The sequence below is a fragment of the Muscardinus avellanarius genome, assembly GCF_963383645.1.
Source record: "Muscardinus avellanarius genome assembly, chromosome: 11".
Lineage (NCBI taxonomy): Eukaryota > Metazoa > Chordata > Mammalia > Rodentia > Gliridae > Muscardinus > Muscardinus avellanarius.
This window is the reverse complement of record NC_137797.1, coordinates 49,060,482-49,088,171: the sequence shown is the minus strand read 5'-3', so window position 1 is coordinate 49,088,171 and position 27,690 is coordinate 49,060,482. Positions and strand designations below refer to the sequence as shown.

Genomic DNA, 27,690 nt, shown 5'->3' with positions numbered 1-27,690 from the left:
GATTTTCTTTCTGATACCAGGTAATGAACTCAGGGGCATTCTACCTCCAAACCCTATTTTATTTTTGTTTTGAAACGGGGTCTTGCTAGGTTGCTGAGAGTCTTTTTATTTGTTGAGGCTGTGCTTAAAGCTATGGTCATCCTGTATCAGCCCCCTAAGGGCTGGGTTTACAGGTGTGTGCCGCCACACCCAGGTCTAGTTCAAGTTCTTATGAGATACAGCTTGATCTGAAAATTGAATGCAATATATATATATATATATATATATATATATATATATACCCACATTGGAATTTAATCTGTTAATACATACTAATAAAATATGAGTACAATATTCTCCTTACCCATGGGGGATGCATTCCAAGATCCTCAGTAGGTACCGGAACTCTATATACTATGTTTTTTCTTATATGTACATATGTGAGAAAGTTCAATGTAAAATTCAGCAGAGTAGGAGATTAACAACTAACTAGTAATAAAATAGAACACTTATAATAATATATTTAGTAAAAGTCATATAAATGTGGTCTCGGTTTCTCTTTCTCTCATAATATCTTCATTTTTCAATGCACCATAGTAATATTTTTGAGCTTCAGCTTACCATGTGTAGCTAAAACTGTAAAAAGTGAGACCATGGATACAAGGAATTGCTGTAGTAAAAGTCAATGATCTCTGATTCAGCATCAGTGTATATTACTTTGCACCAAGAAAGGTTGAAGACACTGTGAATTAGTGATTGCTGTTTACTAACCGCCTGCTGCATGCAATTCGCAGAGATAGGTGCTTTACCTCCTTTTTATTTCCCCTCTAAGCTTTACAATACTTTTGGACTCAGACCCAATTGTTTTCTTTTTAAGCACTGAAAGACTGTATCCTAGGAGAGTGTAGGAATTGTGCAAGTGGACATGGCTAAGAAAGTCATGGAGCCACAATTCACACCAAACAAGTTTCCACATCCTTTTTTTGTAACAAAACCAGGCCTACGTCTTATTGAAATTTGAGGGTACTGGCATTTTCCAGCAAAGATCTGTTTTCTACATCGATCTGAGGGCAACTCTGGGGTTTCAGCTTCATTATCTTTATATGTTTATGTCCCAGCCTTCAGGGAGGAACGTGTAACAACACCAAAAGGAGAATCATTATATCATTATTTCCCAATGTTTGCGAATGTGATGCCAGTGAGGTGGTGTTATTATTTTCTTTTTTCTTTTGTACAGTGTGCATGTTTCATCAGAGAAGCCCTGCTCTGGGCTTAGAGAATTTACTTTAATTGAGACAAAAATTTCCCTGAAGAACTTTTATTGTTGGGGAAGTATATTACATATGAATTGCACTTTATGCTATTCATGTACTTAAGCTTGGTTTAAAGAGAAAGTATTTTCCGATTTGGCAAAATGTATTATCAGCCAAAGAATGTAATGTGGTCATAACTTAACTCAAGCCATAAATGCAACTGAAATGTCATTTCTTTTTTTTTTTCCCCCCCCAGATTCCTCGGTATAACTCAGTTTTCGCCCACACATGCCAGAAAGGCATTTCCATGTTTTGATGAGCCAATCTACAAGGCCACTTTCAAAATCAGCATCAAGCATCAGGCAACCTACTTATCTCTCTCCAATATGCCAGTGGAAACTTCCGTGTTTGAGGAAGATGGATGGGTAACGGATCACTTTTCACAGACCCCTCTCATGTCCACTTATTATTTAGCCTGGGCAATTTGCAACTTCACATACAGAGAAACTACCACCAAGAGTGGGGTCGTAGTAAGTATTTTCAGCCTAATGATGTTTTTGGATAATGTACACTCTGTAAAGTTACCTGATTTTTTGGATTAACAATGAATCATTTATAAGTCCTTCAGATTTTATATAGCTGAATCCGTCCCTTAATTCTTGGGGGCAAAGTATCTTCTTTGTTCCAAAGAATCGAAGCAGAACTTCTCTTCTCTCTAGCCCTTATTCTTTTCAGCACCTCCATCTTTCCCACTGTCCCTTGTCATCTCTACCCCTACTCCTGGGTATTGGGTATCTCTAGAAAAGCTATTGTCTTCTGAAAAGTTGCCTGTTTCTCTTTGTGTAGCTGGGAAAGCTACTTCTTTCTATCGTGAATTTCCAATGTACTGAAAATGTAGCAAATAATGCAATAAACTTCATATACCTACTAACCAGATCTACAGAATCTAAATATTTTTACAATTGTTGCTTCAGTTAATTGTGTGTGTGTGTGTGTGTGTGTGTGTGTGTGTGTGTGTGTGTGTTTTCCTGAGGAGTAAATCCAGAGACATTCTACTTACAGGCTATACTCCCAGCCATTTAAATTTTTGTTTTGTTTTGTTTTGAAAACAGGGTCACACTAAGTTGCTGAGATTATTGCTAAATTGCTGAGGCTGGTCTCGAACTGCAGTCTTCTCGTCTCAGCCTCCAATACTGGAATTATAGGCATGTGCTACCATGCCTGGCTTTCAGTTTAACTTTTGAGAAACTAAAATATATTGAATAGAATTGAAGCTCTCTAGCAGTCCTTTTTGATCTCATTGACTTGCCCCCTTCCTTAGAGATATCTGTGGCCTTAAATTTACTGTTTGCCATTTCCATGCCTACTGTTGTACATTGAGTATGTAAACATACATTTATAATACCATGCTTTAAAATTCACATTGTAGATGTCATTATGCAACTTATTAATTTTATTTTTTGGAAAGGGTGAGAGACAGGGAACTTTGTTTGGGCTAACTTTATAATGAGGATGGATTGGATTCTCTTTGATCACTATCACTTGTGACACCATGGTGTGCAATGTGATTTTCACATATTTTTGTATTGTGTTGTGCTAGGCCTGCCCATTCTGAATTAACAACTTACTCCTTGTTTCAATGGCTTGCACGATACCATATACACTTTCTATAATTTTCATATTAACCATAAAACAAGATTTGATAATTCGTTTTTTTCCCCAAAGCTTAAAAGCATTAAATAACTTTCCCATGGTCAAAAAGTAAGAAAGTGGTAGAGCTGTAAGTCAAATCTATTAGTTTAGTCCCATATTTTTGGTTATCCTTCCTGTGCCCCAGGAACTTTGTTTCACCATTTCACCTGTGTGCCTATAAGAGAAGTCAGCTGTGATTCTCTTTGCCCAGTGGCTGTCATTTTCAGTGATGTTGAAACACAATGGAATAGGTGAATAGAAATCTATGCTTCCGATCTGTAGGAAGTTCTCAGCTCTACAGTAACCTCAATTTTGAAAAATAGTTTTGGGATAAAAAAATTTTTTCACTGTTACTTTATAGATAAATCACCGTGGAACCCATTTAAAAAATAAAATCTGCTTGCATACAAAATTAATGCCATCATTGAGCAAATACATAGAGGAAATTAATCTGTATAATAATTGAAATAATATCCTAAATGCTTACTGTAGAGAGCTAGCAGGCATTTTACTCTTTGGGGCTTATAAACATTTGAAATGTTGAATTCCTCTGATGTTTGTTGATGTCTTTTATGAACCTTTCAAGGATGTACTCATCGGACCATAAATAGAAAAGGAACATGAAGACTCATTTCTCTTTGCATGTTCTAAAGTAGATGATTGACTTGCTATGGATCAGCTGGCATTAAGGTATACTGGATCTGCTTTTCGCTAGTATATTTTCTTTAAAGTATCTTAAAAGTGTTCTTAGTCATACCCAATTATGCTTGTTGCTAAGTGACCCATTTTAAAAGCTAGACACATCCTAATTATTTAAATGTGACTTCTTACTGGAGTTAAGAATCTCTTAAGTAATTAGTAAATATTTGAAAATTCCTGCTCACCAATTTTTGTGCAGAAAAGATAAAACGTATTACCAAAGCACATCAAAAGGTCAACTGAAATAAAGTTTTAGATTGTATAATCTAAAAATACTAAAATCAGTAAAAAGGAAAACAAAATTGCCATTGGGAGCCCTTGTTTATCAACTGTGGAAATACAGTTTGAAACTTGTCTCTTTTTCTGTCACCCTTTGAAATTCAATCTATTTTCTTTTCACTGCCTTTCCCCTTTATTACTGGGAGCACATGGGAATGACATTTCTCAACCCTTAACAGCTGGAAGGAGAGGAACTTTAGCTTTAAAGTCCTACATGTGGCATGGTCATGTGAAGTCCAGGTGGTCATTTCATATCAGAAGCTGAAGCAATTTTCTTCGAGGTATGGAAAGGGAACTTGAGTAGCATATTAATAACACACAGCTGAACTGTAGCAGTGCCCTAAGTGTGAACACCTGAGGCAGCGTCGTCACCATCCTTACTTGTTTATCCAGCTTCCTACATTTTGCAGAGCACTATTTGAAATAATCAAAGATAAAAAAGAACGAAGATCCCTCTAGTACTGAGACTGCAGTTGCAACCTCCGTATGGAATTTAGATCTATGGACATATTTGTTTGTCCATCTCAAAAATGTCTCAATATTTTTCCAATTAGTTGTTAACATTAAACATTTGGGAGGTTTTTCACACTTCAGATTATTTCTGGCTTCTCTTGAAAAATCAAAAGATGTAACACGGAGCCCACTTTTCCAATTAGCAATATTTTCCACCCATTTATTTCTTCAAAAGATGTTTATGGATGGGAGGTCAGGTATTGTTTTGGATCTGCTCAGATAGCAGCAAACAATGAAGACATTACTGCTGTTGGGGAGCTTGCATTCTATTGAGAAGAAAGAGGTAATAAATGTATAACATGTCAGGTAGTGATATGTGCTATGAAAAAAAATCAATATATTGGATCTGGGTGGTGATCAGTTCACCGATATAGGGCATTTGCTTCCCAGTGGAACTTAATCTGGTTCCTTTTTTTATCTTTTGTGTTTAGTCCACTTTCACTGCTCCAATTCTGTAGACATTTGGATTTTCAACCTTAGGCTAGGAGTATAATTCAGGAGGGTATCTAGGGACTGTGCCCAGGCAAAGTGATGAATTCACCAATTGTGAATTAATATCACTAGTATTCATTACCTTTCAACTGGAAGTTGTAGAAAATAACTACAACTCTAACTAGAGGAAGAGTTTGCTAAGAGTTGTTGGTCTAGGGATGTGCTTCATGAAGGATGGAGGAGTAAAAAAGGTCCTACATGAGGATGTGGTCTTAGGGAAGTGCATAATGAATGTATGTAATCCTTGGTAGGAGAGATGTTAATGAGAAAAGAGAGATGAGTATGGATATCCCTATAGAAAATAGTGTGGTATTGTGGGTATAAACTTGGATTTTAAAATTAGATAGGTCTGTTTCAGAATAATGTTTTGCTTCTCTGTGACCTGGGTTATTAACATCTCTCTGTCCTGTTTTTTTGTTGGTTTGTTTGCTTAAAAATTGAAAGGATGAAGTGTGACTTCTTCCTTTACAATAGTGTTCTGGTTACTATAATGCTATGACAAACTTCCCCCAAAGTGAGTGACATAAAACAACGTTTTTATTATTCCCAGAGTTTCTGTGGGCCAGGGACTTAAAGGGTACAGAGGAAACAACTTATTTCCCTTCTCAGTGATTTATGGGCTTCAGTTAAGGAGTCATGATTATTGGCAGTGACCTGACAGCTGGGACCAAAATCATTTGGAGCCATCTTTGTCTGGTGATGGTACAGTTCATCTCTGGGGATATCAGCTGAGGCTGCTGGCCACAGCACCTGTGTGTGGCTTCTCCAGGTGGCCTGGGATTGCTCAAAGCATGGTGGTCTCAGGTTTGCTTTTTTCCATGGTAGTTCAGAGTACCAAAAGTAAATGCTCCCCCCCAAAAAAGTGGAAGTTATGCAGCTTTTATGTATTTATTTATTTATTTATTTTAATATTAGAGGTCACACAGCATCATTTTTTTTTACTATATTCTATTGATTATAAGTGAGTTACTAAGGATGGTACTGACTCAAGGAGGACACAGACCCCAGTTCTCTCTTTCTCTTTCTCTTTCTCTTTCTCTTTCTCTTTCTCTTTCTCTTTCTCTTTCTCTTTCTCTTTCTCTTTCTCTTTCTCTTCTCTCTCTCTCTCTCTCTCTCTCTCTCTCTCTCTCTCTCTCTCTCTCTCTCTCTCTCTTTGCAGTACTGGGGATAGAACCCAGAGGAATTCTACCTTCAAGCTATAGCCCTGGCCCTATATTTTATTGTTTATTTTGAAACAGAGTCTCACTGAGTTGCATAAGGCTTCACAAAGTAGCAGAGGCTGTCTGCAAACCATGGTCCTCCTGTCTCAGCCTCCTAAATGTTGGGATTACAAGCATGTGCCACCACACCTGGCTCCAGACCCCAGCTCTTGATGGGAGGAGTGTCAAAGAATTTATGGACCTATTTTAAAATTACCAGTCTTTTTTCTGGCCACAAATTTTTTTACCTTCATCCACTATGCAGTATACACTTGTCAAAGGGTTTCATTCCATTAATATCAGGTTGAAGTTTAACGTCTATGAACTTATTAGCCCAGGTGGAGAGGACAGGACTTGGGTATTGTTTTGGGGGCCATGGCTTTTCTCCCTCTGGAGATCTGTTACCCAAATAAAATAGTTATTAGGCCTTCCATTCCCCTATGCCAACCCAGACAGAAAATATTGCAATAGCAATTTACATTCAAGAATGGGAAAAATGGAAAGATGTAGTAGGCAATGGTCCATAGCAGAGCTGAAATCCAGCTGCTTTGTGTTTCCTTAGTTATGGCCCAGTGCTGCTCCCTGTAGCTTGTTTTCCTTGGCATTTGGCCCCTCCTTTTGAGTTCTTAGTTTTGCCTTTATAGGCATTTTTTTCCTTTTTCAAGCAAAACGTAGTTTAGGTTTGAAATTAGCAACAATCATTGAGTAATAGTTGTTTGAATGTGAAATGAAATAACCTCAGCTTTCTTTCTACTAGTAAGTAGAACACCAATGCTCGTTTTTTTTTTAAATTGGTCCTGTTACTTTAAGTCTAAGCAATTATACTTACAAAAACAAATAAACAACAACAAAAACTGTTGGCTTTTTATCTATAAAGTTATATTAACTCCAGTAGACAAAACTATACCTAAGAGCTGGGCGTGGTGGCGCACGCTTGTAATCACTGCATTTGGGAGTCTGAGACAGGAGGATCGCAGTTTGAGGACAGCCTCAGCTACTTAGTGAGGTTTTTTGCAACTTAGTGAGACCCTGTTTTAAAATGAAGAATAAAAGCCAGGTGTGGTGGTGCACGCTTGTAATCCCAGTACTTGGGAGGCTGAGACAGGAGGATTGCGCAGTTTCTAAGCCAGCCTCAGCTACTTAGTGAGGCTCTCAGCAACTTAGTGAGAACCTGTTTCCAAATAAAATATAAAATAGGTCTGGGAGTGTAGTCCGAAGGTAGAAAGCCTCTAGGTTACATCCCCAGCACCACATAAATAAATAAATAAATAAATAATAAAAAATAGGGCTGTGGGTGTTGCTTGGAGGTAGAATGCCCCTGAGTTCCATCCCGAGTACTGCAAAAACAAACAACAACAACAAAAAACAAGCCTAAAGGATCTAAGATGAACCTTTGTCTATTTTGAGGCATTATGAAATAAAGATTCTTAGACACTCATTACTTAATAGAGCGTCTTTATGATTTTTTTGTAAAGACTTTTTTGAAAAAATTATAGGGCATTGTAAGAGTTTATGAGGTATTGAAATAATAATGCTCTTGGCTTCATCTCTAGACCATATGTTTCTAATAGTGACTGCATTTATGTATATATGTATGTATATATATATATATATATATGTATATATATTTATTTTCTGAAATTATTCCTTTGAGCATCTTCTGTCATCTGGTGAGGTTGGATGGAGAAAGGATTTTAATTTTGAACCCAGCAAACCCTAGCTCTTATATTTCTTCTAAATTTTGCTTAAAAACCAGTTTATTCTTAAGCTTATCTTTTCTGTTTTATAAAGTTCATGACTCATGAGAAGAAAGGAGGTACTTTCAGTGCTCCACCCAGAAATCTCTTCAGCTAAAAAATGTAGCTCGTAGTTGTATTTCTTATTTTCCGTGGTAACAGGCTTGTCAAACTTTTTTCCCCTACATGACAAAGATTCTCCTTTTTTCAGCTTCCAATAACATTTACCTTATGATCCTTCAAGCCATCACCAGCGGCCTCCTCAAGGACCATAGGCTTTTGCTAATAATTCCCTCATTGCTATTCCAGTTTTGCATTCACTGCCTAGTCCCAAAGCCAGTGTCACATGTGTCTAGGCTTTTGTTATGATAGAGCCCAAATTTCAAAATGGGTGCCAGTCAATATTGCTGAAAAAAGAAACCATCCTAAAGCTTAGCAATGAAAACTATTGTTTTTGCTCATGGATTCTGTGGGTAGAGCAAATATAGAGCAAGGAATGACTGGGTTCTGCTTCACAACATCTGGGACCTCAACGAGGGGGCTCATTCACTGGGCTGACTTGATATTGGGGGCCAGCGAGATCTGATGGCATCTTTGCTGAGTGTCTTCACTTGATGTTGGCTGTCATGTGAGATCTTGGTGCTTTATTTGGAACATCTGTGAATAGTCTTTCCTTATGGCATGAGCGTCTTTGTCACATAGCAGCCTGTTCATGGTGGACTTATTAGTGGTAATTCAGCCCTCCAAAGATGAATCAAGAGGTTTACACTGTTCATTTTATTACAAATGGTTGTATAGATTGTATTCACCACCGTCTTTTCTTTTTCCTTCTTTACAGCAGTGTCACTTTTGGTATATTATGTTAGTTATAAGCCAGATTCTAAGGAGGGAACATAAACTCTATTTTTCAAAGGGAAGTAGTGTTAAGAAATTTGCAGCTCACTTTTAAGTATTATAGGAGATGATATCTATAAAATTATAAGCACAGTGTTTAACATAGTACTCATTCCTGTGATAATTAAGTTGATATATTCAGAGATCACATAAGGGAGTAGTGATATGTTAGTTTGAGAGATAGATGGAAACTAGATTGTGGAAGAGCTTGATACTGGCTACAATTTATAATTTCATTTGGTTAACAATAAGAGATCATTGGAAATTTCAAAGCTGGAAACTTCGTGTGTATAATTCTGATTATCTACTTTTTTTAAAAAAAATTGTGGTACTGAGGGTGGAATGTGGGGTTTTTTTAAACCTCTGTGCTATACTCCCAGACCTATTTTTATACTTTTATTTTTAAACAGGGTCTCACTAAGTTGCTGAGAGCCTCACTAAGTAGCTGAGGCTGGCTTCGAACCTGTGCAATCCTCCTCTCTCAGCCTCCCAAGCACTGGGATTACCTAAAAATATTATGCAACATGTGAACAGAAGACTGGAAGCAAGATTCCATTTGGCTAAGAAACCTTGGACTAAAGTACTTAGAGTTGAAATGAAAAAGATAGCATGAACATGATGGGGGACTTATTGTGAGAAACTTGCATATGATATTTTAAGTTCTTGTCAGTGTTTCTTGTGCTTTACTCTTGGTAGGCAGGCTTTCTCTCTTCTTTGATTAATATGGTGGGATATGGTTGCCCTAAGCTCCCACATTTGGCATTTTGCTTTGCAGACTCCAGGAGAGAAAGCAACTTTTATCAGTTCTAAACTCTTAGAATGTATTGATTTTCCTGGTTTCATTTAAGTGATAACCTTCAGTCACATGTGACATCATATAATAGGAACATGATATTTCTGCTTCAACGTTATGGATGGGAGTATGTGCTGCACAAAATAGGGGGGTTCTAGAGAAGGGATGCTGCTCACAAAACCCCCAAAATTGCCCCAAATATACATTTTATTTTTATTATTTAAGCTGACAATAGGAAGAATGCACAAAATTTACAGTGGAGGTATATATGTATGTATACCTACATCCTACATCTAGAAAAGAACAATGCATATATATTGCTATTATATATTATATGTTTCCTAATATGGGAATATATTTAGAAATATAGAAACATTATATATATATATATATATATATATATATATATATATATATATATATGTGTGTGTGTGTGTGTGTGTGTGTGTGTGTGTGTGTGTGTGTGTGTGAAAGGCTGGAGAAGCCATAGATAAGGGTCAAGAGTGACTTTAAAGTTCAAGGTAAATAGCTCTATAGTCTCAATGATATATATTTAAGCTTATTTCTAATGCTCATCATTCTAGTGATGGAATTCTGTATATATTCTTAAAACATTGGACCATTTTTCTGTGTAGTTTTTTTACTGGAAGCAAAATTATATCTCACTTTAAGAGAATTAGAGGAGTGTAGATTAAAGTACTTTATGCATATATTCTAGGTTTTTATAAAGTCATGGTAATAATTAGGAGTGATGTTAACATTCTGGTTAGATTGCATTACAAATGTAATTATGGCCCATAAAGAAAGAAAAGAGATCATTAAATAAGAGTTAGATTCCAGTCTACTCAGGAATATAAGTAGAGGCTTCCTGCCTACTACAGGAGTTAGTCATCCTCCTCTGTACTCTTAGAATACTTTGTACACTCATTTCTGGTAGCTGTCATTCAGCTATTCATCATTTTTTTCTTGCTGGCTGCTTTTTTCCTGCTTTGAAGGCAGGCCCCATGTTTTACTCATTATTGTAAGATCAGGAGTTCATATTGTAAGTAGGAAATGGTATTGAATCAGTAGAATTCCACTGGAGATCTAAGAAATGAGTTCCATTCAGGGGCATCACAATGTTGAGGGTTTCCCAAACCTTTTGATTAGGTTAATATATGGGGTATGAAAATTCATGGGCAGTAATTTTGATCAACATTGAAATATGAAGAGAAACACAGATATTGTCACTTTTAAGCAACTCAACAAGAAGACATAGGTGAATAGAGTTGCTAGGAAGACTTCAGGTGTGAAGTTTTATTGCCAAATAGGGAACTGAATTGAAAGCAGAGCAGTTCTGAAGCTTCTGGTACCTGAGAGGAAAAATGAGATGGTTCTTACTAATTGAAAGGCCAGCAGTTGCCTCTGTTCTCTATTAGGAAAGCAAAGTCCTCTGAGTATTGTTTATTTGTTGGTAATAGCTGTGTGGACCGGGTTCTCAGAGTGGTCTGAAGTTACATGAGTGCCTCTCTTGGGATTATGACATACAGCTTGCCTCTGCTGCATGACAGAGATGCCTGAGCCAGGCCTGAGCCACCTGGTCAGTTCTGTAGTGATGTGAACAGTTTACATTGTCAAAAGCTTATTAGGGTCAAGGGGTTTGAGCACTTAAAAAGAAGAAAATTGAACCTCCATAAGTTTCATTAGCATGGTAGGAACAGGGTTAATGGGAATGTTAAGAAATGAATATAGAGCATATAAATGGGTGTAGTGAAGCCAGGCATGGTGGTGCACAATTGTCTTCCTAGTACTTGGGAGGCTGAGACAGGAGGATCACAGGTTTGTGGCCAACCTCAGCAATTTGTGAGGTCCTCCACAACTTAGTGAGATCCTGTTTCAAAATAAAGGAAAAAATAGTTCTGGAAGTGCAGCTTGGAGGTAGAATGTCCCTAGGTTCCATCATCATTACCACAATAAAAATGTAAGTAAGTAAATAAGTAGATGCAGCGATTATAGACTAAGTTCCTCATATGCTAGCTAAGAAAATGGGTAAGAAAATATTATTTATGCATTGCCCATTTTCTCCCATTTAGGTTACGTGAGAGCTGAATCTATAAGAGAGCAAGAGTTTCCAGACAGTAGCCAAGAGCTACCTGGTTTTTAATAGCTGCATGTGTTAGAAAACAAGAATGTTCTTCTTTGCCTTCCTACAAGTTTTAAGAACCAAGGGATAAGAATAGAGAAAGCAGATGTGGGGAGATTGAACCAGGGAGCTTGATTGGCAGGTTATATATTGCCAGTAGGCAGGAGGGTCAGACATTTAGAGTGACAAAAACAGCACGTTTGGAATCATTAGCCATGGCACCCAAAGAAGCGGCGAGGCAAGTGAACCTGAAATGAGAGTGAGATTCATGATGAACGGGCTGGGAGGGTTGGAAACTAGAGCCATAAGAATGAAAAGTAGGGATGGATAAGGTATATAAATAGTCTGTGATAAGGAGGTGTGGTGCAGATTTCAGGGTGAGTTGTAGGGATTCTAAGCCTGTTACTACAAAATTGGATGGATGTAGCAGGCTAAAGATAGAAAAGTAACTGTGAGGTCATTTTGGAACAGACATCTATCATAAGGAGGAGAAGTCTTTGAGAAAGTGCCGGAGGCAGCTGGCAAAAGTACGGGTTCTGAAGAAAGGCATGAGGATGGAGAATTTAACTCTAAGAATTTGATTCTCAGAATATTTAATTTATTCTAATGTGGGGGAGCCAGCCTACTATCTCTACTGGCCGACCCCTGTTCTTGGGTCAATATTTCCTACTGGTCAACGACTACGCCTGGGTCAGTATTCTCTATTGCGCCAATGCTGGGTTTGTTTTTCCAGAGGTATTTATACAGTCACAGGTCAATCAATATCCTCGTGCTACCACCACCAGAATACAATAAAGGCCAATACAAAACATATGTATTACAGATAGGTTAAGCAGTACCCCCGTGCCATCACCATCTGATCTCCCCAAACCTTGTTGACTCTGGGTGAAGGACAGTTAGCTGAGTCAGAAACATAAATCTAGGGGAAAGCCTTAATGGCTCCCCAGAAGAAAGTTGACAGCAAAGCTGTGAGTTAGGTTTCAGATTCATCCAAGAATTGTGAGTAGCATCCCTAGGCCATGATAGGGAAGAAGATCGGTGAAAGCCATGAACTCTAAAAGAGGAGACCTTTTTCCTAGAAGTGAAGGAATGGTGGTATAAAAGCAGCAATGGCAGGAGCTGGTTCTGAGAGGGTTTAAAGACAGCTTGACCTGAGGATGAGCATGTGGGTAGAAATATCCAGAGTCAGAGATATATCCAAACTGCACAATTTCCCAAAGAAAGCGATACCTCCACACCCTGGCAGGTCCTTAAATGGAATACATATATATTTTATTTGTATATTTCATTAAGAAATATACAAATTGGTCACTGCATTTTTTCTGTTTATTTTCTTAAATAAGGTAGGTTTTCAGAAGCATTGAATGATTTTTTTTGAATAAAGGATGGTAAGCTAAATAAGTTTGGGAATCTGTGGAAAGATAAGAGCTGTTGAAAATTAGGATTATTTATACAGCAGGTGGAAAGGTATGCTGGAGGGATGTGTTAACAGAAAAGCAGGACTGAGCAGGCCAGATTTAGTTAATGGAGGGGCTTATATAGCTATCCAGCCCCAAGGTTCCATTGGGATACTGGTGTAATGGAGTGTGCCTCAGCAAATCTCCATCCCCTGGTGGCTGGCTTGGGCTGTTGGTGGATTCAGTGATGAACGATAATGGGTTTTGTTATATAATCCACAATTTATCAAATGCCCTGAGGGTTAAGATTGTATATATTAAAGAGGCTAATAGAAGCTCAGGGGAAAAGCTTAAGTGCAAAACAAACAATCCTATAGAAGAGAACCGTTTGGTCAATATAGAGTATTTAGGCGTGTTTCTATTTGATTGCTAGGTGCACACCCAGGTCTATTTAGTTTGTGGTTGGGAGAAGGGAGATGATCCTCCTTCTCTGATCCTTCTTCCCTTGGTTTTCCAAGCAATGACTTGGGTGGCTGGAGAAGAGGCTATCATTAGCTCAGTTGCTTTTGAGATAGGATCTTGGCATATCTAAAATAATGACATATAACTTGATAAATATGAACAGGTTTTCTTTTTCTTTTTGTGCTTCTTACTTTCCTTCTGACTTCAGATGAAATATTTTTCTACTTTCCTGCTCCATTTCCCTTGTAGTTCTTCAGGACTTTTGCTTTAAAGTATTTCTTGGATCAAGCCTTTATAATCTTAAGAGAGGTAAGTGTTTCACAGTTCAAGGAGGGGAGAGGTGAACGATAAGGCTGGAGATTTATGCAGGAGCTGGATCATGAGGGATTTTTATGTCATCTTAAGAAGTTGGGACTTTATCCTTTAGGTAAAGGGGAGCCATTAAAGGATTTGAGGTTGGGAGGGCTTCAGATCATATCATGAGCTTTCTCTAGAAACATGAGGATAATACAAAATATTTTACTATCTTTGTCAAAAGACTCTCAGTTCCTTTTCTTCATTAGTTACTTGAGCAGGATATGTTTTTCTGTTTGATTAGGCTGCCATACTGGTCTAGCTCAATTTTGCTGTGGATTAAGGACTAGCCATTAAATGGATGTATGGGCAAGCGACTGGTGTTGCTTAGATTGCAGCTGGTAGGAAAATACAGCCAAACTTTTACATCTGCTTTCAGACACAAATATACTGTGGTCTAGAGAAAAATCTCTGAGTAACAAGGATACATAAAACAATCATACTCTAAAGAGTATAGGCAGAAACTATACTCTGAAGATTGATGAACTCAGATCAAAATGATTCTTATTAGGTTTTGATGTTGCATTTCAGACTGCCTAATCACAACATTTGGTTGAGACACAGTCCATAGTTCTAGGGGTGGAATTTGCAGGAAACGAATGGAAAATTTATTTTCTGCACACTCAAATATTCCCAGAAGGCCTTTGTATTTGGATGGATAAATAACGCTGAATATAGAGAGTAGAAGATGATATCAAAAGTACTAATAGTACTGTCTGTCCTCAGCCACTGCCACCTACTAATGTTTCTTGACTTCCTTATCAGACCAGATGGCAAGATAGAAGCTGGCTGGGTCTGTGAGTTGCTACTGTTTTCTGATTAGCTTTAATTTGGGGAGGAATTGATAAGTGCCTGACACCAATCACTATCCATATGCACTGTTTATTTGGTGTGGACATTTATTTATTTTTTCCTTTTGTGTGTGTGTGTGTGTGTGTGTGTGTGTCTGGGGATGGAACCCAGGGGAATTTGATCTCTGAGCTACACCCCATACCCTATTATTTTATTTTTTTATTTTGAAATTGGGTCTCACTGAGTTGCAGAGGGCTTCACTAAGTAGCTGAGGCTGTCCGCTAACCACGATCCTCGGGTCTCAGTCTCCCAAATACTGGGATTACGAGCGTGTGCCACCATGCCAGGCTTATTTTTTAAAACTATAGAAAACCACTTTTTAAATTCACAAATATTTATTTGCAACTATGTTCAATAATTAACTGATAAGTTAAAATATTCTTATGAATAAGAAGATCAAAGAGGAAACACTCTAGGTGGAATTTATAAGTTCACATTACTTTGAGTGACAGGAAAACTAAAAATTCCTAACATTTTCTGGTTAACCTTAATCAACTATCTAATACCCATGCCAGATGTTTATCTATATAAATATCTGTAACTTTATCTACATGTGTATAACCTGGGAAGCTCAGAAAAAGAATGACACACACACACAAACACACACACACACACACACGCCTCTCATGGAACACAGTACGGTTCCTTTTCCACAGCAGTCATCTGGTAAATATTCAAAGTATGGGTGATAGAAAATACATTCTGAAGGAAAGTCAGTACCCTGATGTGTGTGATAAAGGAACAAGAGTGAATCCAAGAAAACCTCAAAGTTTTGGGTTGCCTGACAGAGAGGATGGTGTGTTAGCGCCCTGCTCTCACTTCTGGAAGGTTTTCTTGCTTTTTTTGTCCCCTCTCTTAGTTTCCTCCATTCTCCTCTGCAGTGTACCAGCTGCAGGAGGTGGACTGGCCAGAGCCAAGCATTTCACTTCCTTTCATCATCCCCTGAAACGGAACACAACACAGTCCTGTCATACCAGTGAGAGAAAATGAAGAAATACGGAGCCCTCTCTTTCTCTCTCTCTTTCTCTCCTTTTTTAATATAGCAAATATATTGTATGTGTCTCTCTGATGAAATGTAAATCTTTTAAATGGCAAGTTGGGCTGAAAGTTAGGTTATTTCTACACATGCCTAGAATTAATGCAGAAGTGTCTCTCAGCATTTCAGATAGTGAAAAAGAATCATTTAAAGAAGGATCACATTGTCTGAGCTGGAGAATGGTCTTATATTTTGTTCCTTTCCAGTACTTCATTAGACAATGAGAAATTCTTTCATAAGGGCCTCTGTGGGAGTGTAAGAGATGCTTGTGGTGTGGGCAATCCTTTTTCCTTACCTGCCCCCAGGGAGAGGCGATGTGAACAGTGAGAGAGTGAAATAGTTGTGGCTAAAAGAATCAACAGCGAGAGTAAGATTCTATTAAATGATCTGTTTTCCAAGAGGCCATGGAGGAGTCAAGTGCAGGCTGAGCAGAGGAAGTTAGTAGACACAGCACTGGTATTTAGCAGTTCGGGGTTGGATTTTGGATTCCACCACTTACTAGGGCTGTTTTTTAACTGGAGGCATAATTTCCTATATAAAAAGGGGGCTAACAGTCAACCTTGTAATGCTTTTGAGAAACCTTCAAGACAGTTGAAGTGAAGTACTCATCACAGTGCCTAGCACACAAGGGTGCTTAGTGCTTGGTAGCTATATAGTCCAGACTAGTAACTATATGTTTTACTGATGGGCAGGCCAGGACTATGGGCAGGGATATGGAGGAAGAATGATCATAGATGGCTAAAATGGGAGCTTTTGTGGGAGCAAAGTGAAAAGGGTAGTTTGCAAAGGGCAAGGAAACCATCATTTAAGAGGCAGAGATGGGAAATACTGCCATTTTATCTAAACTTCCCAGCATAATGGCACTGCGAAAAAGTCTTGCAAAAGTTTGTAGTGTTTACTTTTCCCTGTGATTCCCAACATTCTGCAAAGGACTTATAACGTAATTATCAGAGGAAGTGAGATATGTTTCTCTAGGGTTCCATCATAGGCAGGAAGATGGAATATTCTTAAGTTTATGGAAGAATTGCTCTAAGAAAGAAACCAGGGAGAGAAAGGTATTTGAAGAGAGATAGTGAGTGATTGAACTAGTTACATAAAGGTGTCTATGCCTGTCGTCTATGTCGTATATAGAAAAAATGAAGTTATATTCTGCTAGGTATCAGGCTATGATTAAAGGTAGGATGTAGAGAAAGGATGTGCTAATTAAATGATGTTGAAAAGGAAGAGATTTTCTGCCTTATTGGAACTTCACAAAAATTGTCCATTCATCCAGTTACTTGACTTTAAAATAGCATTATCTTACTAATCATTTATTATATATCAGGTTCTGTTTAAGAACTTTAAATGGATTACCCATTTAATTTTCATAACTATATGAAGAATCTTGTAGCACAGTATTTCTTACATTCTATAGATAAGAAAATGTAGGCTCAAAGATTATATTACTTGCTCATTGTAAAGGCAGAGCCCAGGACCAGGCTGAGGAGATCTTAGTGCAGGGCCCCTTTCCTCCCTGCTTCACTGTACTGCCTTGTAGATGTTAAAATTAAATCCCTAAAGGCAGATACAGGAGTGATCATGACAAGCATGTGCTCTCTCTGTAGGGAGATTATTTTCTAGCTGGATGTAACATCTTAGAGAATGTGCATTCTTCTTCTTTTTTTTTTTTTAAAGAAAGACAGAATGCCACATGCAGCACCTCATCTGGAGTCTTCAAAGCTTGACTACCCTATGTTCTCCTACAAATGGACCCTGAGAGCTTGTTTGGAGGTTCTAGTGGGGAACGCAGCTACTCATATACCCTTGACTGAAGACCAGTCCTCTATTCGGGGAAGGCTGATCTTCTTGATGGAGCATGCAGCTTCAGGAAGGATGCCGTGGAGTGGTGAGGGAGGAAGGGGACACCCACCTAGCCAGCCAGGTCAGCCGAATCAACCCTGGCGATCAATAGGGTGACAGATGTCACAGCCAGATCTCTCCTCACATCCAGAGAATGTGTATTCTAATCACAGCTTTCTAGGGAAAGGGAATACTTGAACATCCTTTAAAACTAGGTGTCTCAGTCTCTACCCTGTTGACTTTTTGGACCAGGTAAGTTTTTGTTGGTTGAATATATCTTGTGCGTTGCAGTACATTTAGCAGTATTCCTTGCCTCTGCTCACTAGATGCCAGTAGCACATTCAACTGTGACACCTGGAAATATCTGTAGACACTGCCAAATGTTTGCTGGCAAAATCACTCCTGGTCAAGGAGTATTGCTCTAGAAATGATTTCAGTGGTTGATGGCTCTATGTTAAAAGGTATGGAGGTGGCTTCCTGTGGAAGTGTGTAACCAATCTGGAGCACATATTCAAGAAGTGAATTACTCATTTCACATACTGATATCTATGTGCTTCTGCAGAAAAACAGGGGCACACAAATGCAATCATGTCGCGCGCAGTGACGACTCTTACACGATCTTCCTCAAGCAGTTTTATTACCCCAGGTTCTTGTACAGTTCCCGCAAATCTTCTTCCCGTAAATCTTCTCTTCTCTCTCTTCCCCCCAGAAATCTTCCCCTTATATAGAGCCCAACAGCCAATCAGCAGACTGTTCACGTGCACAACTCATGGCAACAGCCAGTCCATTGGCTGTTGCCCTATGGCATGCGGTGTTCCCGTGTATCTCATGCTCTTGTCGTCACTTCCTGAAAGCTGTTTACCACCTAAGTGCTCTGGGGAAGATTTCCGCTCAGCGCCATCTTAGCTCTCGGACTTACTGGCTGATGGGCGGGGCCCGTCACAGTTCCCCCTTTTTTGTTTTTTCAGACAGGAGAGGACAGAGGACTCAACCCCTGTATGTTTGGAAGGGGCTTCTAGGCCCACCACCTTTTGCCAGGGACGGGACAAGAATCAGTGGCAACCCGTATGCAGTTGAGCATGCCCTCCTCGGGATGCACCCTCCCGGGGTCCCGAGTGCAGTCCTAGCTGGCATCCTGTCATTAAGACTTTCCCATCGCCGCAAGCCATATTTGAGGGGATTGTCCCAACTCCATGGCTGCAAATGCCTGAGCTATGAGCACTTGATCTGTAGCGCGCTGACGGATTAGTTTTCTAAGACAGTAGAGACATAAGATACACAGTAAGACCAGACAAAGACCAAGAGCACCCAGTCCAGCCCACTCTTTTAAATGACGAGCTGCTTGTTGGATCCAGGACATCAAGGTGCGGGCCATCACCGGGTCAACTTGAGTAGTATTGGTTTTGATGATCTCCAACCGCAACCGTCTTGTCAAATTGTCAAATTTCGATGACCGGTTATCTGTAGGATATGCAGAAAGCTCGCAAGAAAGATTAGCGGCAATAAACGCATTATCATTAATCATGACAAGGGGAGCTAAATCCGTGCAACTGCCATTTATCCCACAAAGAAGCCACAGATCAAATAGGTTAGAATGAAAGGCCATGGTCAGGCTCTAATAAGTAAAATTATAACCTGCAAAAGTAGAATTTGCTCCTGTGCCAATTTTAAGGGGAAAAATAAGCGGGGAAAAACTTGAGCAGAATGACTCAAAGGCAATAGAAAAGAAAAAGCAGTCAAAAGCCCCCATTGTGGATCACTTCCTATCCTTGGAATTCCACAGTATCATGGTCCCCAGAAGAATCAGTCGATGGCTCATCATCCTTTTGTTTCACCAGACGAGTCAGCCGCTCTGGAACCCAGACAGGATCGGCGCCGTTCTGTGGAAACACACAAACAGAGCCTCTGGCCCATGTGAGCACTGGGTCAGGTCCCCTCCATTGCCCTGTGAGGGCATCCTTCCAACGCACGAAACCCTGGCTCGTACCCGAGGGGGCAAAATGACGATCGGCAGCAGTCTTGCCATTGACATCTAATTGCAAAAAATTCAAAGTAAAAAGGGCTAAGGATAGGCGCTGCTTCGGTTTCATATTGGTTCCAATTCCCTCTTTTTGTTTTATCAAGCATTCTTTAAGAGTACGATGGGCGCGTTCCACAATACCCTGTCCCTGAGGGTTGTACGGAAGGCCATGCTTTAGAGTTATTCCCATCTGTGAACAAAAGGATGTGAATTTTTGGGAAGTATAAGCCGGGCCATTATCAGTTTTTATTTCTTTAGGCATATTCCATGCTGCCCAGGCCTCAAGGCAATGATTGACGACGTCATGTGCCTTTTCCCCGGCATGAGCAGATGCATGAATAATTCCAGAGACAGTATCTATGGAAACATGGATATATTTCAATTTTCCAAATTCAGATATGTGAGTTACATCCATTTGCCAGAGATGTAGAGGGAGCAAGCCTCGTGGGCAAATGCCCACATGTGGGGGGTGTAAAAAAGGGGCACAGGCATTACAGGTTTTTACAATTTCCCGAGCCTGATGTCGAGGGATTTTAAATCGCTGTTGTAATGTTTTAGAATTTACATGATATTGACGGTGAAATGCCTGTGCCTGTTGCATTTGAGTAAGAGAAAAAATCATATGTATCTTGGTGAGTTTATCTACTAGATCATTTCCATATGTAATAGGGCCAGGTAATCCAGTATGTGCCCTAACGTGCTGGATAAAGAATGGTGTCTTTCTTAAATGTATATAAATCTGGATTTGGCTAGCCATAGAATGAATAGGAGTATGTAAAGAGAGTTGACCCGCGCATTCAAGCGATCTAACCAGATTAACCACATATTGTGAATCTGATAATAAATTGAAAGGAGAAGAAACTCTCTTAAAAATTTCTAAAACAATATTTAATTCAACCAGTTGTGGAGAGGTATGTGAATATTGGATGATAACAGGATCGCTTCCCTCTATTAGGTAGGCCCCCACACCAGTTTTGGATCCATCAGTAAAAATGTTAATTGCATTAGCTACAGGTTTGTTTTTAGTGACCAATGGGAAAATGAGAGGATGTTCCAGAACAAAATGTAACAATGGATCTTTGGGAAGATGATTGTCTATTTCACCATGCACTGCTGAATGGCTTTAAGGGCAAGGCTTGCTACACTGGTGGGATAATATTCAACTACCTTTTGAGGGGAGACTTTGGGGTGAATCCAAAGAAGGGGTCCTTGTTGCCAAAGAACACTAGTAGGCTGTTTTTCAGTGGCCAGGATACAAGCCCATAATGGCTGTCCAGGGGTCACTCGACGGAGAGACGCTTTCGTAAGTGCTTGTTCTACTAATTGTAACGCATGGCGGGCCTCATCGGTAAGGACGCGAGGAGAATCTAATTGAGGATTGCCTACGAGCAGATTATATAAAGGTTTCAAGGCATGGTTAGGAATTTGTAAAAAGGGTCGAACCCAATTAATGTCTCCCAACAGTTTTTGGAAATCATTGAGGGTTTTTAATTGATCCGTGCGGATGATTAATTTTTGAGGCAGGACTGCATGGGGGAGAACAATGTTGCCAAGAAAGTGTATATTTTCTCCTCTTTGTACCTTTTCTGAGGCGATGAATAATTGATGAGTTTCCAAAATCTTTACAAGGTGACAATAAGCCTCCTCAAGTATGGAGGGATTTTTTGTGGTTAACAAAATGTCATCCATGTAATGAATACACCGAATTTCTGGAAATTTGGTTTTTACGGGCTCAAGAGCACTATTTACATATAATTGACAGAGGGTAGGGCTATTGGCCATTCCTTGTGGGAGGACCACCCATTCATATCTACTGTCAATTTCCTCTTGATTAATAGAGGGAACAGTAAAAGCAAAACGAGGAGTATCCGCAGGATTTAAAGGGATGGAGAAAAAACAATCTTTTATATCTATGCTGATAAGTGGCCACTCCTTCGGAATAGCAGAGAGGAGTGGAAGCCCTCGTTGGACTGGCCCCATAATCTGCATTTGGCTATTTATGGCTCGGAGGTCGTGTAATAACCTCCATTTTCCAGATTTTTTCTTTATCACAAAAATCGGGGTATTCCAAGGAGAGGTGGATGGCCGGATATGGCCTAACTGTAATTGCTCTTGTACTAATTTCCTTGTTACTTCAAGCTTTTCACGGGAGAGAGGCCACTGAGGAACCCATACTGGATCTCCCGTCTTCCAGGTAATGGGAATTGCCTCCTCAGTGGCTACTGCACAAAACCCAGTTCCTCGCGACCACTCTTTTCTTTAGTAGGAATTGGGCTTTTACGTCCCTGGAGGTGTTTTCCCAGCCCGTAGGAAGGGTGGTAGCCCTGGCGAAGGAGAATATTATGGGCTTGGGGGAAATAAGATGTATTTTGTAAGGAATATCCCATGTCCACTAATAAATCTCTTCCCCAGAGGGAAACTGGCAGCTCCAGCACATAGGGTTCAAACTGCCCCTTATGTCCCTCCTGATCTTTCCAATGTAAAGCCCTAGCACTGAGGTCAGGGGTTTTAGCATAACCCAAACCTCTAAGTTCTCCGGTAGCCTTTTGAGTGGGCCATGAAGATGACCAATCTTTACAGGCGATGACACTTTTATCTGCCCCAGTATCTAAAAGTCCTAGGATTTGCTTGCCTTCCACGTCCAAGGTTATCAAGGGACGAGTTCCCATATCAAAGGCAAGAGATATTAACTCATTTCCTGAAGAACCGAACCCACCAATACCGCGTCGTCCCTCTGCTGAAGGAAACATACCATGTAGACTGGGAAGCAAAAGTAACTGTGCCACTCTATCCCCAGGGGAAATGGCAACGATACCCCGGGGCGCTGAAACCATCACTTTGATAATACCGGTATAATCCTCATCTATAACCCCCGGATGGACTACAAGTCCTTTCATGGTAGAGGAAGACCTTCCAAAAAGTAAGCCAACAGAATTAGGTGGCAGAGGACCTTGAAAATCTGTTTCAATAATTTGAACCCCCATTTGTGGCGTTAATACCAGCCTGGAGGTGGCACAGAGGTCCAATCCTGCCGAACCTGGAGTGGCTCGCCGGACTGTTCCGGAGGCTGTAAATTGGGCCACTGAGGTGGCTGTGTCTCCATGGCCCCATACACCTGAGGGTTCCCATATTTTTGTGGGCCCTGGGAACGAGGGCCCGCCCTCCCGTTTTTTGTCTGAGTATTTGATGATTGCTTTCCAGTATAGGGCAAGGGGTTGCCATCGATATCTTTAACCGAACGGCACTCAAAAGTAGGATGCCTTCCTTTTCTACATCGACGACAATACTCAGGAGGAGAAGGATAAGATTGGGACGCCCTACACTTAGGACAATCTCGTTTTAAGTGTCCTGTCGCTCCACAGGAAAAACAATTGCCATTTTTGGTACTATTCTTACTTTGTTGTCCGGAGGCCTGTATAATGGCTGCAGCAAGTCCTGAATTGGTTAAGGGTCCTCCGAGTTCCCTGCACACCTTCATCCACACCTCTAGGCCTTTATGTTTGTAAGGAGTGATGGCCTGTCTGCATTCTTTAGTGCATTGCTCATAGACCAATTGTTTAATGAGCGGCATGGCCGCGTCAGAATCCCCAAAAATTCTTCCCGCAGCCTCTACTAGACGGGCAACGAAGTCTGAAAAGGGTTCAGTCAATCCTTGAGTAATCTTTGTAAGGTTACCAGATACCTCTCCTTTGTTAGGGAGGGCCTTCCAGGCCTGGGTAGCGAGTCTGTTGATTTGTTCATACACCTGTTGTGGATACCCAAGCTGTTGATTAGCAAATCGTCCTTGGCCCATCAGCATGTCTATATCCCAGGCTGAATTTCCTGCTGCTCGATTACGTGCAGCTTGTTCAGTGGCATATTCTATATAATAAGCTTTCCAATCCAAATATTGGCCAGGATTTAAGGTGGCCCTAACTAAATTTTGCCAGTCTCCTGGGGTCATGGCATAGCGATGTAAACTCTCTATTATTGCTATAGTGAAAGCAGCTGACGACCCATATGTGCGAACTGACTCTGCGAGATGCTTAACTATTTTAAAGTCCAAAGGCTCATGATAACGATTTCCCCCCTCCTGCAGCTGGAAAACTGGGAAAGCTTGATTTGCTAGAAAAATTCCCGCATCTCTCCACATCTGACTACTAAAAGAGACACCTTCTCCTGCTCCGGGCGCAGAAGGGTTATACGGAGGAGGCGAAATTTCCTCTTTAATCAGTTCAAAAGCTTTCACTTGTTTACAAATGGCCTCTAATTCCTCCTCAGATTCATCCTCCCCCTCTGACTCTGAATCCTCCTCACTGGCCACTTTAGAGGAAGTTGAACGTTCCTCTTTTACACCGTCTAAAGCTGCCTGGCCCTCCTGCACAAATTTTCTAAAGCGCCTTTCTTCCAAACAGGCACGAATCAGCCGACAAAGCGGCCGAGTCCCTCCTGTGACAATACCTTGTTCTTCGGCGCGTTCTACGTCTCTTCCCAATTTATCCCAGCTTGCCAAAGAAAGATTCCCTGATACTGTAAACCATGGCGCTACCCTATCTATTTGTTCGAGAAAATCTTGTATTGTCTTGTCCCTAAGCTTTAGGCCTCTACTTTTCAACAAAGCTTTCAATGCTTTATGCAATGGGTGAGATGGACTATTTCCCATCTTGTCGAATCAGGACCAGCCCGATTCTCTAACTTACTTACACTAAAAAATATCCTCCTTAATGGAGCCCCCTTTGATCGGGGAAAATACAGCGCTGTCCCTCGCTTTTCCGCGAGCCTCGCTTATCCGCGAGCCTTATTTACTAAATATCCTCCTTAATGGAGCCCCCTTTGATCGGGGAAAATAACCCTCCGTAAACGGAGCCTCCTCCTCCCTTTTCGGAGTCAAGGAGTACTTACCAGCCGGCTGCCCTGGACTGCCGAGGTTCTGATCAAAGCGAAGGTCCCCGTACGGGCCAACCACTTGTCGCGCGCAGTGACGACTCTTACACGATCTTCCTCAAGCAGTTTTATTACCCCAGGTTCTTGTACAGTTCCCGCAAATCTTCTTCCCGTAAATCTTCTCTTCTCTCTCTTCCCCCCAGAAATCTTCCCCTTATATAGAGCCCAACAGCCAATCAGCAGACTGTTCACGTGCACAACTCATGGCAACAGCCAGTCCATTGGCTGTTGCCCTATGGCATGCGGTGTTCCCGTGTATCTCATGCTCTTGTCGTCACTTCCTGAAAGCTGTTTACCACCTAAGTGCTCTGGGGAAGATTTCCGCTCAGCGCCATCTTAGCTCTCGGACTTACTGGCTGATGGGCGGGGCCCGTCACACAATCAGAAGTCTATAATGTGTCACTATACTTTAGGAATGAGAAGCAGAATAGGACAAAGGTTTTCAGGCCTTTCCATGAGAGTTGTTGAAAGTGAAGAGGTAATGAAAGGAAATTTGTTCTTCATGTGTAGAAAGAACAAATGAAAAGGTCAGGGTATGTTGGGCTGCTTTAGAGATAGCCTGAGTGCTGTGCAGTGTACAGTGTTTCTTACACACTCTCTAACCAGTGCTCACTTACTCTTCATGTTCTAGGTGTGTTGAGACTTGTTCAAGGACCCATAGCAGTGGTTCTTAAACTGTGTGTGCAAATTAGAATCACTGGGGAACTGCTTTTAAAATTCACATTTATGGGTCCTACTCTAGATTTATTAAATTTAAACTTTCATATCTGGAGTCACAGCTTTGAGAATAGGGGAAAGTTTCTGGTGTGTGTGTGTGTGTGTGTGTGTGTGTGTGTGTGTGTGTGTGTGTTGCAGAACTGGGTATAGAACCCAGGGGTATTCTACCTCTGAGCTACACCCCTGGACCTATTTTTTTTATTCTTTATTTTGAAACAGGGTCTCACTGAGTTGCAAAGGGCCTCACTAAGTGGTAGCTGAGGCTGTTCTTGAACAGCGATCCTCCAGTCTCAGCCTCACAAATGCTGGGATTACAAGTGTGTGTCCCTCTCCCGGCTCTAATGCATATTTATGAATGGGAAGCCTGGGATGGAGTGTTTCTTCCCCATTGTCCCTCCTTAGGATGCCCTTGTGTAATGTTGCTTCTTCATTTGAAAGGTATATCCTGAAAGTCGTATACAGAGCCTTTCTTTTAAATGCCCATGTGCCAAAACCTTTTCATATTGTTACCAAGCTTCAAGGGATCTTGAGAAATATGTGTCAAATTAAAAGTGAGGGGCTCTAAAACTAAGGATAAAGAAGAATGGACATTGGTAGATAATTAACAGTCTTCACCACAGATGGCTATTCAAGCCCACCAGGCATTTATTGAACACTAAATGTGTTTCCAAATCAGGGAAAAGCAACCATGTGATGTTCCTGCTGTAATTATCCCTATTTTATATAGATGAGGAAATGGAATTTGGAAGGGCTGTGCACTTAATCATTGTCATATAGCTGGAGTTAAAATATCAAACATATTCTGTCTGTTGCTATAATTTTCTATTAGATTTTTAGAGATAATCTAATTATACCACCTCAATTTCCCCAAGTAAGCTACTAGACAACAATTTTTAGATTCTGTAGATGTAGACAGAAAATATATTTGTCTCTTATTGGAAATAGGAATTCCAGTATTCCTTTTTCTTTCAGATATAATTAGAATTTTATTACTATATATTTTGAATCTAAAATCTACATTGTTTTCTTGGTCCTAAGTAGGGAAAGGAAAGACCACCATAAAGTGGGGGAAGCTGAAGAAAATAAACACATTTGAATTTATATTCCTTAAAAATCCATAGGATAGTACACAAATATAAAGAAAATTTGAAGTCACAGTTAACCTATCAAAAGCATGATATATAGAAAATAGAAACTTTCTATAGAAAATTGATTTTTATAAATAAATAGATCATCTTCATTATAGCTAGTTCAAACACGTAAGTAGAAAAATACCTGTTTACACTTATTTATCATCTTGAGATGACAGTCAAACAACAAGTTTTAAAACAATGCCTGTCCTATATCATCAGAAGATGGTTAATTATGAGCATCTCAGAGCTAGATCAACCCCAGAGGTGATTATTCTCATCTAGAATCTTTTTGCCTATTTCTTTAAACTCTCAGCATCATTGAGCCAAAGTATATACATAAATGACCCAGAGAAGTTTTAAGAAGTTGTTAATAGGAGGAATCTGTTTCTTGAAGTCTATAACTAATCTTTTATTTAGTAATTCATAGTACACTATTCTCTTTAGGGAATTGTTTTCTCCATAAGCAGATTGTACAGGGATGCAGCTATGTAGAAATCAGTCCTTATTGAGCTATATGTCTGTCATCTTATCCTATGGTTAAAGATTTCATAAAAAGAAAAGGAGACAAAAGGAGGGACAGAAAGAGATTGGGATTAACTTTTAAATTAGACCCCAATAAAATTTTAAGAACCACAAAAGCCCTTAACTCTAGTAGATAGTTACATGTATGTTAAATTATTCAATGCCCTTTTAAGTTTTTTTTACCCAAACATATAAAAATTCCCCAAATATAAACCAGATAATTCTGACAAAGTAAGAAATATGGCATGTGACATGTTTGACAGAAAATAATAAAGACTATCTTGCATTTTAGGTTAAATTGTTTCAACAGTTTATCTTTCCTGAAAAATAAATTACTAAGTTCTCCTAAAAGTCTCCAGATAAGGTTGTGTGGACAGTTATAGAAGATGATGATGGAACGTTGTAGTTGAAATCACAGAGTCATGAGTTGACGTTTATGACAAATCAAATAATTAATCACCGAATGTTGACCCTGAATCCAGGAGGATGTTGACTATAAGTATAATTTGCCTCCTCAGCCATAGATCCTAATGTGTTGCATCACATTCACTCTAATTGTCTGAGAACAGTTGGAGTAGTATGTATCAATAACCAGAGAAAAGAGATTTCTCTTTCTGTTGTAATATGTAGGACTAGAGCATTACCAAATCAGGCCCCAAAACCCAACAATCATGAGATTTTATTGTTGAAAATGCAAAGTTTGTCTAAATGTGTAGGTAGTAGCACTCAAAGTATATTATTTCCTCTAGTAATTTCACTGGCTTTATCCATTGTGTGTCTAAAA

General features: G+C 39.8%; 1 protein-coding gene across 1 annotated transcript in view; it reads left to right on the top strand.

Moving 5' to 3' along the window:
• Positions 1 to 27,690, top strand: part of TRHDE (thyrotropin releasing hormone degrading enzyme) — a gene marked incomplete at its 5' end in the record, with an annotated part of 424,737 nt that overhangs the window by 12,792 nt on the left and 384,255 nt on the right. The window contains one exon of the mRNA XM_080706673.1: positions 1,489 to 1,762. Coding sequence (XP_080562799.1) covers positions 1,489 to 1,762 — 274 coding nt within the window. The remainder of the gene's footprint in view (positions 1 to 1,488; positions 1,763 to 27,690) is intronic.